The sequence below is a fragment of the Anser brachyrhynchus genome (genome assembly GCF_964034855.1).
Source record: "Anser brachyrhynchus genome assembly, chromosome: 2".
NCBI lineage: Eukaryota > Metazoa > Chordata > Aves > Anseriformes > Anatidae > Anser > Anser brachyrhynchus.
This window is the reverse complement of record NC_137695.1, coordinates 1,224,152-1,241,272: the sequence shown is the minus strand read 5'-3', so window position 1 is coordinate 1,241,272 and position 17,121 is coordinate 1,224,152. Positions and strand designations below refer to the sequence as shown.

The window sequence follows — 17,121 nt, the reverse complement described above, 5'->3', positions numbered from 1 at the left end:
CTTCTCCAAACACATTTATTACTGACAAGCAAACACCTCCCACTAGTTTTTATTGATGAAATGTAGTAAGGTGAAATCAGTATCAAAATAGGCAAGCAGAATTTCTGTTTTATACACTGCATATGGTCCATCCATCTCTTCCACATGTTTCGTTCTAGATTTTCTCTGTAACTGTATTAGTAGCACAAGGCACACTTAAATCTCAGTCAAAGAGTTGTGGACAAGTAAAACTCAAATTTAAACTACTCAAATTGTTACCTACTAATTGTCGAGTACTTTGAAAGCGTTGCAACCGAAAGCAGTAGTATTAAGTCTAGAACCAGGCATGTCAGAAGGTTAACGACGGGTTAACTCCTTGATATAGCTGCTCTTCCAGCACTAATATTATGAAGAGGAAAGCAAGCCCCTTCTTTTACACCTTTGCTTCTGCTCTACTACAAACACATAATACTTTTGAAGATCGGGGATATACAGTTGGTCGTATACCCACTCCATTTAGGTTTTAAGTTTCGAGAAGACAGACACTGCATCCTTGGTGGAAAGAGGCCAAATACAGGTCGTCCTTCTTGCCCCCACTCCAAAGCACTCCGACTACAGCTATAACTTGGTCACTAACCAAGTACTTGCTCAACACACTGCAAGCTGCAGAAAAAAATTAACAGGGCCTGGTCCTAGCATAGAAACAGGATAAATAATCCTAGTCGGTCCTCTCTGTGAGCCTGGAAGGAAAAAAGCTGCACAGAAAAAACGAAGTTGTACGCTGGATGGAACGCTACTGCTTCTGTATGAGGACTTTTTATACATTAAAACACCAACAAGGAGAGGGTTAGAGAACCAAATGGAGAAGACAAAATCTCTGAAAAGCTGAGGGAAAGAATCCAGAAGCCAGCACAGCACTCCCCACGCACTGAGCTGGGAACAGCTGAAGTAGAAACTGCTCCCATGCTTGTGCATGTTAGTGCACAACAGTCCAAATAAGCAAGTTTTGGGGTTCAGCCCATTTCCTGCCCTGTACACGTTACTGCTTGGTCTTTTTCATTAAGTTTCTGGAATGTACTAATGTTTCCAAATACAAGTTGCTCAGAACAAAAACTACCATAAAGTTACTTCTAGCTCTGTTCTTTAGATTGAACAAAACCAAGTCTGCCAACAGACGTAGGCAAGGATCCTAAGCAAAGATCTGTTCAAAAATAGTGTGTTATAAACAATTTCTACCTCCCACCATTAAAAATTCAACAAGGGGATGCCTTAAATGCAGTGTAAAAAAGCAGCCAGCACTCAATACTCGAGAATATAAATCATGCAGAGAATGAACACCAGTGTCTTTCACAGGCGAGACATAAGCAGACAGATGCTGCAAGGACCCATTCCTGCCAAAATTGCACATCCTCAATTCTGAAGTTATATATAGAACTTGCTGGAAAACCACTATGGGACCAGGTGTTGAATGTTGTTATGGTAGGCGAGAAACAAAAGGGAGCTTCTTTCATAGAGGAATATTCAGGAACATTTCTGAATGTTCCTGGAGAGAACTGGGTTGCCACCTGCTTGGAGGAAGGCTACCTTAAAGTGCTCTCAGCTGCAGAAACAAGTTTAATAGCTTAATAATAAGGTCATATTGCTAGGTGGAGGAAAAAAGCCTAAGACAGAAATATCCCTGAAGTTTATCCTGAAGGGAATCTGTTTTCAAGAGAGACATGACCCATCGGCTATAACTTGTCAACAGCAAGAAAGAAAAGTCAACTAGTATTTAGTTAAAACCCTTTCCAGACAGAAACCAGGCCCCAGGCCCTACTGTCACAAGAAGGAACCTGTGTGAGCTCTTGAGACACGGTATTTTGTTTGGCCTGAAAACTGAGCTGTAGGCAAGACATTTCCATGCAGAAGGATGTTTATTTTATTAAAACCAAGACACAATGCCAAGACCACGTGCTACTCCTGCAATCCCTACGTGGTGGCAAAAATACATCCCCAGGATAACACCAGGACCGGGCGAAGGGAGTGCCTCATTTGCTTCCCTCAGAGGGAGGTAACCAGCAGCGGTTCATGGGCAAGTGCCAGCAGACCCGATGTTTTGTTGCAAATTGAAAAAGAAGCATGGGATTTCACCTGATAACCGTATCAGAGGCAAATACGCAATGTTTCCAGATCCAGCTACCACCCTGTAACCAAAGTTGGAGGGGGCAACGTTCCTTCACGTTTGTCCCCAAGCTCTCTCCAGACAAACCAACAGCCCAGGAGGAACAAGCAGTTATTGGTTGTCTTCACTTACGGGGGCCTCAAACTAGTACCCATTACCATGGTTTTGGCTGCAGCTACTGGAAAGTTATCCACTAACTATCCAAATCTGTAACTTGAGGAACAAGACTGAGAACCCTTGAAAGGTCTTTTCACAACTCTGCCTGTTTTGCAGCCTTAAACATGAAGCACTAGAAGGCCCCAAAGAAAAAAATACATTGAATAGTAAAACTTACAGAGCAGAGTTAGTGTCAAATACATTTTGGAATTGCTATGGTGCGGGTAGAGTAACATCTGCAACTCAAACACAGAGAAGCCGGAAGCAAAGAGCACAGACTCAGCATCAGTCAGGGTACAAGAGACCTCAGAAGGTCTCTAGGCCAATCTCCTACTCAACACTAAATCGAGACTGGGTTAATTAGGGCCTTGTACAGCCAGGAAATGTTCAAGGCAGAACATTGCACAATTTCCCCAGGCCCCTATCCCAGTGCTTCATCTTCCTTAGAGTTCAAGAATTTCCCTTGGTATCAACCTCAAACTTGCTGGGTTTCAGTTTCATTTATTTTTTCTGCTGCCACAGTAACGGGCCTGGCTCCATCCTCTCAGTGACCTCCTCTGGGCATTTGGCAGCTAGTGTTAGAGGTCTCCCAGTCTCTCTTCTCCAGGCTAAGAAGGTTAATTTATCTTTTCTACCTCAAAATCAGATCAGAACCCTTGCAAAATATCAGCCATGCCTGAGAAGAGATTCAAGTACAAGAACATTTTCTGAAGTCTGCTTTGTTTACCTGTTAGAAGACCAATACAAGATGATATTAACGCTATTGTTTGCGCTAGGAAAAAAAAATAATTTGGAGAATTGCTATGTAGAAAAATGCACAGGTTAAGACAACATACTGAGAAGACCCCTCAAATGCTTCATTTCACAGTTCACGAGAAAACAGTTTTTAAATCCCCCAAAGCTCCTTTGCAACTAAACCGAGATTTGCTACATGATAAAGTGAACTAGCCTGGTTCCATTGTCCAAGTCGTCAAGTACGTCAATGGTGTTCGCTGTGATTTTTTGTGAACTCTCAGGTTTTAGGATTATCATTTTAAGAAAAACAAGCACATTGACTATCTCCCTGTAATCAATCACCTTTCAGGACTGCTCTGAATAACTACATTTACTGTTGTAACAGAAAATTCTCAAGGAAGGGGAGATGTACTTTTACTAACGCACATAACAAGATTTGCAGTAGATTTCCAAAATAAGCAATCGATGCAAAAATCACCAGCTTATCTTGTCTCTTCACTAAATTAGAGGAGAAATTAATAATTTGATGTATGGAAAGACCTACAACGTTTCAGGACAGCATTCAATTGTGATTTATTTTAAAACTTCTTGAAAGCTATTTACAAACAACTGTATTTGTATAATTTCAAATTAAGAACACTTAAGTTCTGCTGCAGATACCAGACCCCACAAGGCAACGATATAGGGTCAAACTGGATCTAAATTCAACCCAGAGAACTCCACCTACATTTAAGAAGCACGATCAGAATTAAGAAGTCATTAGAGGGTTTGGAACAGCTATAAACAAATGCTTTTCTTCTTGCACTGCACAACTCCAGCTCTGATTTTAATCAGACTACCTAATATTCACTTTCCAACCTTCACCTGCTCTTTCAGAATTACCCATCACCTGCTCAGGGAACCATGAAATCAACACAGATAACTGCGGAAAATCCATTCCACAGTCTGACACAGCATCCTATAATAAACCTTGTCATCAGTGCTTAAACACAAAACTCTCAAGTCTCAAAAATACAGCATGTCATGAAAAGAGAGCAAGAAAAATAGGAGGATCACTGAGGTTCTACAATATCATGATTTTTTTTTTTTTAACATGTCTCTGGAAGATATGTCCTGCACCACAAAAAAAAAGTCCAGGAGTTTGTTCCAATATTACTTTTGCAAAACTAGTTTGATTTTTTTCCTGGATAACCACTAATAACTATTGCATTGATAATTGAAGTTTTACCTCTACTACTACAGTAACGCACAGACGTTATCAAACTACTAGTAGTAGTTGCACAGGTGCTCTTTCCTTCTTTTATACACTGACAGACAATATCTGTTTAACACACATACAAGAGGAAGTGACTGAAGGATTTGTGACACTAAAACCTCCTCTATCTTGCGAACTCTCACATGCCTATATTCACATTTTACTTACATTTCTGGAGTCTTGGACTTGTTTTTTCCGTTGAAGAATTCAGGAAGAGCACGACGTTCAATCACATGAATACTGTAACAAAAACACACAATTCAAATGCCAAATCGCAAATAATCTTACCGAGTACCCTACACACCTTCAAATGACCATCCTGAGAGCACGTTTACGGAAAGGACTACTTTTTAGAAACCTGAGTATTCTAGCATGAGCCTGTGAATTAAACATTTTCATCAAATAAGCAAAGCTGTATTAAAAAGGCATCACAACATTCAGTCGCTGATTTGAAGCAAAACCATGTACCCAGTGCTGCCATAAACTCACTCTGAAAACTGAGCAGCAGCCCATTTTTGTCTGCACATTCACAAGTTCTGTCTTCCAACAGAGGCGTCTTTCCGTTCTCCAGACTAATTGCTGTTAACATTCACCCAAGAAACCAAAAATTCCTCAGATAAACCAAGCTTTCATGGTATATACTTAGAAGATGGGCGTGTAAGTGTGTGCTTTGAACCCAACTCCAAAACTGATCTACAGTAATTACTGCTGCTCACAAGTCAGGCAGGAGACTGACTGTCTTCAAGAGCACTGCCAGCACCTCCCTGGTCCATTAGGAAAATGAAATCCAAACTGTGGCTATTTGGAGCAACCTAACACTTTCTTAAAAATAATTCCTCCCCCTTTGGACTCCAAGAAGAAATATGGAGTTAAAACTGACCACGTATGAATGGCAAAACTAATGATACACGAGGTGCTATGCAGCATGTAAGAGTGAACCAATGTAAGGATCACAGCTAATTCAGCTCTAGTGATTTGACAGATATAATTCTTCCCTTGTGTAGCTGTTCCAGGTAAAATATAAATACTCTTCTAGTAGAATTTTCCATTCTGCATGCACTACCTGCCTGACAGCATAAACAGCAGAGTAAAAACTTATAAAATCAACTTGTTCATCAACTTATTCTCATATTCCCTAAATAAAAGATAGGACTGATTTATTTTTAACATAAACAAGGAAATTGGGTCCTGAAGGGTCACGGCACCTGTGGAGGTCTACTGACAAATAATTAACAAGAACATGTTGTGTAATCCATGGCATATGTTAATATATAAGAGCGTTTTGACTGCAAAGCAAAATTAGTGAGTAAACAGCCAGACCCCATGGACCTCGATTACTCCACTTTTTTTTTTTAATCTTAATATGCAAATTCTATAAGGGATATAAGATTCAATCTGCCTAGTACTAAAGGAGGAAAGAGCTTCAAGATTCAGAAAACCTTTATTTTATAAAGGTATCAGAGGTGCAGGACTTGTATGAAGTTACTCTCAGAAGTTATTTTAACAATGGCACATACTTCATTCAAGTTAAAATCTGGAGAACAAATTGTCCTTTAAGTGCAGTTACTTTTAAAGGAAGTAAAATTTTCATTTTTTAATACACGATCTCTCTCATCTTTTCAGTTTTTAGCCTAACATACAGTTGTCCTTCAATACAGACACTGTTCATTCTTGTCATTCCTGCAGCATTAACTTAAAGAGGAAGATTAGCTGATAAACTGTTCGGATTTTAGTAGCAAGCAAATTATTTGGTTCTTGCAATAAAGTCACCCGCAGCATAAAAGATTACACTGAAAATGAATTGAGCATCAAAAAGTTTCTGTTTGCTAGAAAATTAATTTTAGTAATGACTATTCTAAAACAGCAGTTTATAATACATTTTAAGAGAGGCACATTAGAATTATTCCTCAGCTTGCTTCAAATTTTTTGCAACTGGACACAAAGAAACATTTGCAATTTGGGAAGGCTGCAGGCAGTGGTTTATATATTTACATAAGACAAGAAGCATCTTTCTGGCACCGCTACAGCAGTTACACCTGAAGTCTGAGGCCGCACGGCGCTAAGTATATGCTCTCTGCATCCCCAGAACTACAGAAACCTCTCTCCGGATGAAAGAAGTGCTCAGGGACACCAAAATGTCAGTCCCACAGTTGTGCTGTTATTTCAGCCTCAAAGCCGAATCAGCTTAAGGTGCAGATTGTTTCCGGAGCACCAAAATCCAAAAATCAAAGCTTTTTTCACATCCTGCTACCTTACGGATACCTACTCTTCCTGTCACAGAGATGTTTTGAGGTTGCCTTTTATAAGGTCAGCATAGATACATCTGAGCCAGGGAGAAGTTCGTTCTGTTTCTTTAGGAATACTGCATTAGTCTCTCAGCCGTGCTTCACAGGCTGCTTTAGCTCTCAGGAGCACCCTCACAGCTACTGCTACAAACACACCCCTAAGGAGGTTTTAACCAACCGCTCCCAGAGGGCACCTGTACAATAACAGAAGAGTCAGCTCACGACAAAATGTCACCGTTGACATAATTTTCCCAGTAGGGAAGTATTACTGAACCTTCATTTTACAAAAGGGAACTGAGCACAGAGACTACAGACGTACCCACCTCGGGTTAAAGTACACCTCAATTAGCTCAAGCTACGCAGCGTTTCGCTCTGCACGCGTGACAGAACTGTACGTACACCTCAAGCTTCTCTGCTCAAAAGTAACTGGAGCACCTATAAATTCACGTGGTGTTGTTTTTTTCTGCTTCCAGGACCATCTCCAAGTGGGACAGCAAGGGGACTAAGAAAATGGATGGTTCTCTTTAGGAAGATTTAGGTCAACTCAAGCTACTAGCACAGACATCACCCAAACAACTGATTCCATGTAATAAAGTTTGCCAGAGCTGAAAATTGAACCAAACTTCACACTAACAGTACAGATCCCATCCTAAGTCACTTGTGCAAAAGAGTTATCCACCAAAAAGGCCAACTTATGATTCGCTTCTGAAGGTTACGTGTGAACCCTTGTACTCAAGTGTCCTGGTGTTTCTCTTTAGGTTCCAGTCCCAACACTGCCTCAACTCCTAGAGCTAAGAAGGAACGCATGCTCAAGTAACAGCCTTCCCGGACAGCTAGTCCTTATCCTGTTTCCAAAGTAACTTTTCATTAAAAACAAACAAAAACCTACCTAAGAGTTTTAACTTGTAGAGAGACTTTCATTCCTTTCATTCCCACACCACAGAACTTTCAGTATACAAAGAAAATTAGGGTTACCCTAGCAAGTTGAGCGGTCATATCAAGTCACAAACCTATGACTCCAAAGAGGATCCCGAAATGGAACAACTGACCTCCCTGCACAATTGAGGACTTATCCTCATGCAAGTATTAGGAAAGTAGGGAAGGAAAAAGGAATTAATTCTCCCATGAAAAATCAATGCAAAACAAAAAATGCTGATACAGTAGACAGAATATCTATGCTATCCGAAATCCCCTTCTTCACTCCCAATTCCCCAAAACAGACAGAAGTCATCTCAGGAAAATTTATGGGTGGGAAAGATGTACCCACGCACAAGAACTAGACCCAAAGGGAAGTAAAATCTTTCAGCTCTTATCATGACTTATGAGAAACCACCTCCAAAACTCAACATCCGCAGTACCAGATTACTTTCTTACCAGTTGTAGTCAAACCAAGATGCATAGCTTGGAATAATGATGTGGTTGGTTTGTTCCGTGACGTTATCTTCACCTGGATCAATTGACCGACTTTGATCACCTTTGTTAGGATCTTCATCTTCCTGTATTACAGAGGGAATGCACTGGTTAACACGCTGCAAACAACAGACACTCAAGAACTCTCAGGCAGCACAGAGTTAGCCTGTAACAAATGCTTTCCAATCCTCTGCAGCATAAAATTTTTGATGCAATCTCTTGTCAGTGGGGAAAGCCTCAGGGACAAGAAACAATCAGCTTTCATAAAAAAAAAAAGGAAGCATAAAGCCACTAAAAAGTTTTTACAGGGACAGTTGTCAAACCTTAAGAACATACTTGGCAACACAGATCAAGCTTCAAGTCTGATTTATAAAATTAAGAGTCCTCTAACTCTAGGAGAACTATAGGTCTTTGCATTTCAATACTGCAGTATACTGCAACGAGACACGATAAATACAGCACGAAGCAAGAGAACTTTGCAAGTTGTCAGCCTCGCTCCTGCTGCCATCTCCAGACACCGTCACTGCAACAATTTTTATTATTTGTAAAGATTACTGATTTTTTGCCACTCTTTCCCATGAACTTTCTCACTCCTCAAAAGAGCACTGAAAGAAATCATATTCATTACTTCTAGTTTTACTGGGAAACCCTTGTCAGTGGTAATAATTTCACGTCTGCAAAACTGCATCTCATTACCCTACATTTTTGCTTGGATAAACTCACATTGATCGATCATAAAGCTGGTCTTGGATACTTCTCTGTTGTGAAGAAGAGATACTAAGTTCAAATTGTAACCCTGCCATGAGAACTCTGGCACAGAATATAAGCATACTGTGCTTGTTACAGACGATGGACAAACCTTCTACGCTAGAACTTAAACTAATAGATCCCAGATGCGAGAAGGAGAGGGCAGAGGTTTCTTTAAGAAGACCGTTGGTAATAAAGTAAATAGGAGATGTTCTAACACGAAGGCATAAAGTGCTGATAATGGGTCACATGCATTAACAGGTTAAAGAAATCATTACTTCCCCATCAGAAAGTTAAGACTACATATGACATCAGCACAGATTCTTGTGAACAGTATGCAGAGGCAATTTCAAGGCTTTCATTAAATCACGTTTCTTGTGCATTTCTAACGAAGAACAACTGATAGTTGAACTCCGTACCTTACCACACGCAATTCAATTTTTAATGATTTTCTTTATCTGAATTACCAAGCCAGTCAGATTTCAAAGAAACAGAAAAGGCTGTTAAAAACAATCAAGTCCCTAAAGCAAGATTTTAAGACCACTGATGTTGCATCTTTTGGGGCAATGAAATTCCTCCAGAGACAACAAGGCATCCTTCTGAATCTATTTATCGACCTGACATTGGCTGTTCAGAAAAGAAATCCATCTCTCTTCATCTCCGCAACTTCAATATCCTTCTCCTCTCAAAATACATTCACTAAAGTGAAAACAGACTATGACGAAAAAAAAAAACAAAAAACCACAACCAAACGTTTAGGATAGAACATAAAAGCAAGCCTCCCAACCTAACGTGGAATGAACACTTGCAGCATGAGTTCCACAGTAAGGGGTCATTCTACATGCAGGGGTGGAGAAACTGCACCACCCCCCCAAAAAAAAAAGAAGAGTATTTCCCATACTGGAAAAGCCTGCTGTCTTTCCAAGATGGTTTCCCTAGCTTGAAACACAGTGCTCGCCTAAGAATCATATTTTGGCACTGTGTCCATGTGTATGCACCAAGATACTTAAACCCACCGTTCCTTAGTGTGATACCAGAGCCTAAAACCTATAAGAAAGGTTGCTTACTGGCTAAACAGTATTTTTCTTATCTAGAGTTGTCTTCTTTCCCCAGTTTAGAACTTGAAAAAGGATTTTCAAGCACTTCTCTAAAACAGATATATAGATTGGATATTTATACTGAAATACAGTAAAACTGGAAATACATCAGCATGATGAAAAAGTCAGATTTTCTTAATATGTAACTAAGGACACATCCAAACATCTGTGTCTGCAGGCCTACAATGTATGAACTAACACAGATGTGATCTTTTTCTTACTTGCCTGATCAGACAGGCATCTTACTCAGCAAGTTGTTAAAAATAGTGCCTGGCATACCAACAATGCAATTAGATACAGACACTACACAGCAAATCCATTAAAGTGATCAGAAAACATATTCAGGGTTTATATTTAGTCCTGGAACCTAAATAAAAAGCACAGCCTTTGAAAAACCTGCATCTGAAAAACGTTTCTTTGAAAATACTTCACACCTGTTTTTGTTACTCGTTTCTAAAATCTTGGATTTATAAATACAAAATAATCTCACGCTATTCATAAGATTTTTATAATAGCGAAACAACATGCGCACCAGCAACCAACTCGATTTCACTTATCACTTAAAAACATTACAGGGATAAATTTCTGAAGATAAGACGAAGAACTCAGTTTCTACCAAATTCAGTATGAAATGACTGCTTTTACCTTTCCTCCAGTTGCCACTGTCTCCTCATCCTGTTCATCTGAAAGGTAAAATTATCAGGAATTAAACTAATAAAATGCACCTGACTGCTCAGAATCCTTTCTAGCCATGCAATTGCTTAATTAGAAAGACTGCTTCATTTGTTTTGGGAGAGAAGTTAGGAGGAAAGCAAAGCGGACCACACATCATTAAGACAATCTCATCCTTATGCAGGCACCCAATGATCCCAGACAAAGGAACACATAAGAGCAGGAATACAGAGGAAAGATAATTAGAATTTTTCCACACTTAGGAATCCATAATTAATTACTGCCTGGCCCAGTGCCCTAGATGTAGCCTTGTATAATAGGATATGGGACAGTAGTTTATCTCTCTTATGCCAAAGGACTAGCAAAGCTCAGGGAACCTGTGATTCACCCTAATGCCTAATCCATCCAATAAGAAAAAAAATCTACCACGGAAGAGCTCATATGTCACTTTTAGAAGAAACAAATAATGCCTACAAGGAAAAAGCCTCAAAAAGGGAAACAGTCAGTACATTCCAACCGGAATACATACGAAAACCGAATTAATTCAATAGAAGAGTAGAATTAGAGATTCCTTTTAAAACTGAAAGAGTTAAAAATATTTATTCTGTTGCCCACAAGCATGATTTTACTATTAAGAGGGGTGTGTGTGCACTCATGTGTCTTTTTGCATTTGTTTTACCGAGGTCCGCTACTGTTCCTCCTTTCACAGGTGTGTTTTCACTGTCTTTCTTTGGGTTCACTACAAAAAGAGAGATTGAAATCCCAATGAGTAACCATCAGACAAGATACATTTATCAAAGTTTAACATGCTTTTACTATCTTATCAATAAACCATTTTGTTGGGCGAGTTTTTGCAGTTCAGAAGAGCTCATCTGGTCAGTGTAGTTTGAGCACACCAGACCGTTTATTTGTTTTCTCTCTAATTTCCCATCTGAACACAATGCAGCGTCTATTGAGGCAGTCACTGTGCTGTACTCTTCCCACCTGCACAACACGGAACGATTCTTACATGCAAATTCAAACCAGATGAACGTCAAACTACGTGACACCCAAAATGGCTCGGTGTTAAGGACTTGCTAGGCTAAATTATTTCTGACCTATATTTATTTACTGCATAAATCAACACTTTTCCATTGCATCAGGCCTGTTACTAGAGTTTCCACTAACTTGATGTGAATTCTTTTAATCTAGAAAACTTCACACCCTGACACATGAACTCAGTATACTGGGCAAGAGCAAGCCCAAAATAGGCATAACTAAACGTTCGAGTGGACTGTCATGAATGTATTTCAAGAAACCTAAAGAAGGTAAATCTGTTGCCTTTCCTGGAAGTCCCATTCAAATCCTTGTCTAGATCAGTTTGGATGAGCACATACTACCTGGCCCCATGGCCACAAAGTATTCCAAAAATTTGATAACACATGTTTATTTTCTCTATACAGTTTAAGCAATTGTTTTAACATTCAAAGAATCCAGTTTATAAGTATTTTACCATTTTTGGGAAGTACCACTTCTTCTATATTAGGTACCGGTGTGGGATCCTCCATGTCCTTTGTAAGATCTTCTTGCTCATCTTCTTCTTTCTGCCCTCTCCTTTTCCCATATAAGGCTGCTTGTCTAAAAGAGATCATATACAGCTACAACCATCAGACGTTTTCATCTAGACATTATTCTTCACTAGATAGAAGGATTAAAGGATTGGGTTACAATATTTTTGTGAAAACATTGGTGCTTGTGGAGTTAACAAAAACTAGTCTCTGTGTATTGCTAAAATAAAATAACATTTAAAAGGACACTATCAAGTTCGCTTTTGCAGTATAATCAGATTCTCACCCAGAAGTACCTCTTGGTTTCAAATAACTAATGATCTTGTTTCAAGACTGTAGAACACCACTGTATAAATTCTTAATTCCAACCCCAAACTGTCTCCAGCAAGTTGGCAACACCTGAATACTAGTGAGATTCAAGGCAGCAGTGGTTCGCATACGTTTTTCCTTTTTGAAGTTGCAATAAAGGCATCTGCTGCGTAGAACAGAGGAGGTGACCGACCATTTTGAGGCACACTGCCTCATGTTAACAAAAAAATGTATTTTATGATCAATTTTGTTTAGAGAGAAAGTCTTTTAGGAAACAAAGCCAGAATCACCTAAGCTTCTCCTTACAGGATTTAACTCAGACTTGACATTAGGAACAGAAAAGTCAGATAACAAATTGATTCTTTCTCATCTCAGATGATAAATTTCCATTCCCTTTTTTTCCCCCAGAGCCCCACAAGACTACTAAGCAAAACTTGAATTTTTAATGACTTTTTAAGTACTCCCCTCCATACCATGCACAAACCCCATAAGTGATAAGCTGTTATCTGCATATAATCTTGACCTTTATTTAAAGGTTGAATGAGTACCGAGGGGATAAAAAAACCAAAAAAACACCAATCTGTAGGCCAGCTGCAATCAACAAGTGCTACTCCAGTAAAGTGACATTTGAGCAGTGGACTTTAAGACACCTGGCTACATAGATTAAAAACTTCTCAATTAAATGCAGCAATTTATATGTCTCTGCTTCAAAAAGCATACACATACTATTTGCTTTCACTACCAGAAGTGGTTTATTTTAGAAGCAGCTGAGTAACTTTCCATTTGACAAGTTCTACTCTCAATGCAGCACTGAACCCTGTCACTGAGGAACAGATAACATCACGACTTGCACTAGATTCTCCTCCACCTGCAGGCAATACATTTCTACAGAGGAGAAGGGAAATTGCGCTATTGGACTAGCAAAATCACACTAATCTATTGTAGAAATAATTACTCTACGATTACCTAAGGTGTGAAAAGTGACAGAGGACAGATCTTCCTATAAGCATATCTTCAACAAAATTAGCCTCAGCTTCCAGGAATTAGATACTTACCCTTTCTTCCCTGTCTTTTTTCTTGACTCCACAGGAGTGGGGGGTGGAGAAGGAGAATGCTTTCTCTTCCTTGTACTTGCTGCTGCTTTCCTGTCTCTCCTCTCTGGACTACGTACAGGCTGTTAGAGAAATGAAGGTATTAGCTCATCCCAAATACTACAGTTATTGAAAAGCTGTAGGCTACTCTTCCTTAATACATCTTATAACAAAGGAGCTAAAAGTAGTAATATCATAACAAGCACCATATTCAGCTCCAGAATACTTTCCAAATACACATCTGACATTGTGGAAAACCTTAGCTTTCCTATAGCCATTCCCCAGATACCACAGTAACTATCTCCGTAAGAACTGTGCTATAAGAGCAAGATTCAGCAGCTAGTTTCTGATGCATTCAATATACTCTATCCATCAGGAAAGATTTCCCAGCGAGTAGCCTGACCTCAAGGTTAAATGGGCAAGTTTTCAGAGCCCTAACTAATTTCCTGCATCAGGAGGGATACAAAAATCGGAGAATTTGGAAATTAAATGACACTGTTCAATGCACTCCCTGGTTTCACTTAAGAGAAAGTACGAAGTGGATCTTATCTCTTACTATCCTCAGTGAGGGGAATGAGGGGAAAAGGCCAAAAAAAATCAGAAGGGCACACTTATGCTTCTGCAAAGACATAACAGAAGAAATGTCAGATGAAAATTAAACTAGACTGTATTATTGTAGGTACCTGAATCTGTTCAAACAGACTGAATTTTAGCAACTTTTGCACAGAGAAGGAATGTTAATGTTTCAACAGGTCACTCATAAGCAGAGAACCACCTACCTCTTCATTTTTCATGGAGATTCTCTGCCGAAAACTCACGGATTTCCTGTTCTCATCTACCTCATAATCCTCTTCATTCATCCATTCATTGAATATATCTGTGTCCAAAATCCACTTGGCATGAACCTAAAGAACAAAACAATATATTGACGTGCTGATTTTTTTTTTTGAAAAGCTAACTCCACAGCAGACCTAATAGTACAAAGGGAATACTTGCAGTTTTGTTTAGGGTCTGAAGTTACAGACATCTCATATGAGTTTTACACATAATGACAGTGCTGAGGCAATGCAATAAAAGATGAACATGCCTGTAAGCCTACTGAATGCCATGTCTGTTCCTCAATCATTTTTAAGTCATCTGAAGAGCGAGGTCAGTTCTCACAGCTGGACAATTGCTCTATATCAAAAGTGTCCCAAAAATAGTACGTTTTTGATGCCAAAAAATACCATCAAAATCCTCCAAGTACTACACAGATCACCTTAGCAGATATAATGTGCCACAATGGAGACACAAAATAGGAAGAGTTAGCCATATCTTGAAAAGATTGACTATCTTGACTTAAAATACCATCTTCATATAAGTTCTAGTTCACATCACATAGCTGAACAATGAAAATAAATTGAGCTTTAGTGGATTTATACACAAATAGCATAGTATGTCCCATTTATTTAAAAGGAACAACCAGGAATAAGTAGCGTTTGAAGAGACCAAATGACTTTCTGACCTGAGCTGCCTTTTCTTAACTCTGCTGTTCAGATTAACAGCACAGGAGCACACATACAGAACAACATTCCACATTATGTATAAACCAAGTCCAATAATAGGACAATAGAGGAGTATTTACTGCTGTTTGATTGCAATTGCTTCCTATTGTCCTCTCGCAATGAACTAAATCAGAAAGACTTTTTTCCTGCTTGTGACATCAGCAAAGAGCAGAGTTCCCATTAGAGTGAACCTTGCCATGAAGGAAGATGAGACGTGACCCTCAGGGATTCTTTAAACAGCCGCTGATTTTCTCAGAGACTCTCTCATTGGCTCTTAACTCTAGGGACAGCTGCATGCATTTGTGTACCACAATTCTCTAGCGATGCCAAAGCTTTTGGCAAATTCAGTCAAATCAAGAAACATGCACTCTGCAGGGTGCTGAGGGCATACAGAAGCTGGCACCTACATCAGTACTGAGCCAAGACAAACAAGCCAGGTGAAAGGGGGACAGGGAGCCCATGGCCACATGTGACCTAACCACGCCAATTCTACTTTGCTTTTACTTTACTGGAAATTAAGTAGCCACTACAGTAATAACAATTCAAGGAGAACAACATGATTTTATTTGTACCACAGAATTCAAAATTCAGATGTTGAGTTCTCCAAAATTCTCATAAAGAAGCTACTCAATTTCCACATAATCTAACCCCTAATATTTTTGGCCATTTCCATTATTATAGGAACGGATAAACTTTCTGCACATAAAAAATGTTTTAAACTCAGTAATGTGTGTGAAATAACCCGGGGTTTCTAACTGGGCAATTCTTTCCTCTAACAACGTTCTTCCAAAAAAAATCACAAAGATACAATATTTTTCCCCACCCCCCTCTCTCCATAACTATTGTGTAATACTATCATGCCCAGTCAGTCTCATCCCAGAGATGGCTACATTTCAGCAGTAGGGGAAGGATTTACTTTTAACACAAACCACCTCAAGTCATGCCAAAATAAACATGGTAATTTTGGCATTATCAGAGATGCATTAATCTGCCCTTTTCACTCCCCAGAAGTTTCACAACAGCATTCCTTCCCAGACCAAAGAAATGTTTCAGGTATTTTCATTACAGCTCTAGAAATATTGCTGTTTTTCCATATATATGGAAATGCAGCCATTGATACTCAGCAGCGCATTAAAACATCTATCCAGTAACACCTGGGGATGAGCTATATCAATACAATAACTTTGAGAAACTGTTTAAGAGAGACTTACCTTCCATGGCTTTTCAGGAATTGGAGGATCCTCAATTTCAGCATCTATTTCATTGGCATGAACCCAAGTGTCATAGCTAATGAGAAGAGTCAGAAAAAACAAAATTGGTCCCCTGGGCTGTTCATCCAGAAAGATCACCAGCAGGGATATTTATTCAGCAGTTTTGACATGTTCAAATCATACTGCTGGGATAGAACAGCAAATAATTTTCCACTCAGTGAAAGTTAAACAAAGGAATAATCACTGGCTTCTGCTACAGGAATAGGGCACCCTGAAAAGGGAGGTGCCCAAGGCATCTAGTGCACGTTATTAGCTTTCTGAATTTAGAATCCATCTCAGCGAAGTCAGCTCCAGCTTGAAATCGCACATCTAGTCTCCAGATTCAGGGGTACAGATAAAATTTGAGTCACCTGTTCAAACTCTGGCAGTAATTAAGTCATTTCTGTTCTTATGAGCTTAAAGCAAGAGATACCAGACTCCTAGAAGGAAAGTTTGCTTCCTCTACTTCAGTCCCTACTGCTGTAGAATCTAGCTATTGTTTATGTTCACTTTTCCCACACACCATTCTCCCTTTTGGCTTTGAAGTCTCATTAACTTTGTGGAAAGGCTTACTGTGCCCTTTGGAAATTGCAGCCTTACTACTGACTCTGCAGAAGACTAGACTCCTTTTCTAACTTCACCCACCTGACAGTATCATACGTAGGTATGCATAGATCAGTCTTAAAGCCACTGATTAATCTTTTCAATTCTTGGAAAAACAGCAACAATACTAAATTACTAAGTGGTTTTATGTGCAAGACAACCACTGCTTATTCTGGAATATGAACAGTTCAACCACTCAGAATCAAAACAACAGGAATGCAGTACTGCCTGTTTACGTTACATGTTAGGAAGAGTCAACAGAGGACAGGTCTAAACCTGC

The 17,121-nt window shown here is 39.3% G+C and overlaps 1 protein-coding gene across 3 annotated transcripts in view; it reads right to left on the bottom strand.

Annotated features, from left to right (window-relative positions):
* SMARCC1 (SWI/SNF related BAF chromatin remodeling complex subunit C1) overlaps window positions 1–17,121 on the bottom strand; it is a gene marked incomplete at its 5' end in the record, with an annotated part of 83,192 nt that overhangs the window by 45,229 nt on the left and 20,842 nt on the right. For all 3 annotated transcript variants that reach the window (XM_080578218.1, XM_080578219.1, XM_080578220.1), the window contains 8 exons: window positions 4,455–4,526; window positions 7,946–8,067; window positions 10,471–10,508; window positions 11,177–11,236; window positions 11,990–12,114; window positions 13,409–13,527; window positions 14,224–14,349; window positions 16,200–16,275. In XM_080578218.1, the coding sequence (XP_080434344.1) occupies window positions 4,455–4,526; window positions 7,946–8,067; window positions 10,471–10,508; window positions 11,177–11,236; window positions 11,990–12,114; window positions 13,409–13,527; window positions 14,224–14,349; window positions 16,200–16,275 (738 nt within the window). The remainder of the gene's footprint in view (window positions 1–4,454; window positions 4,527–7,945; window positions 8,068–10,470; window positions 10,509–11,176; window positions 11,237–11,989; window positions 12,115–13,408; window positions 13,528–14,223; window positions 14,350–16,199; window positions 16,276–17,121) is intronic.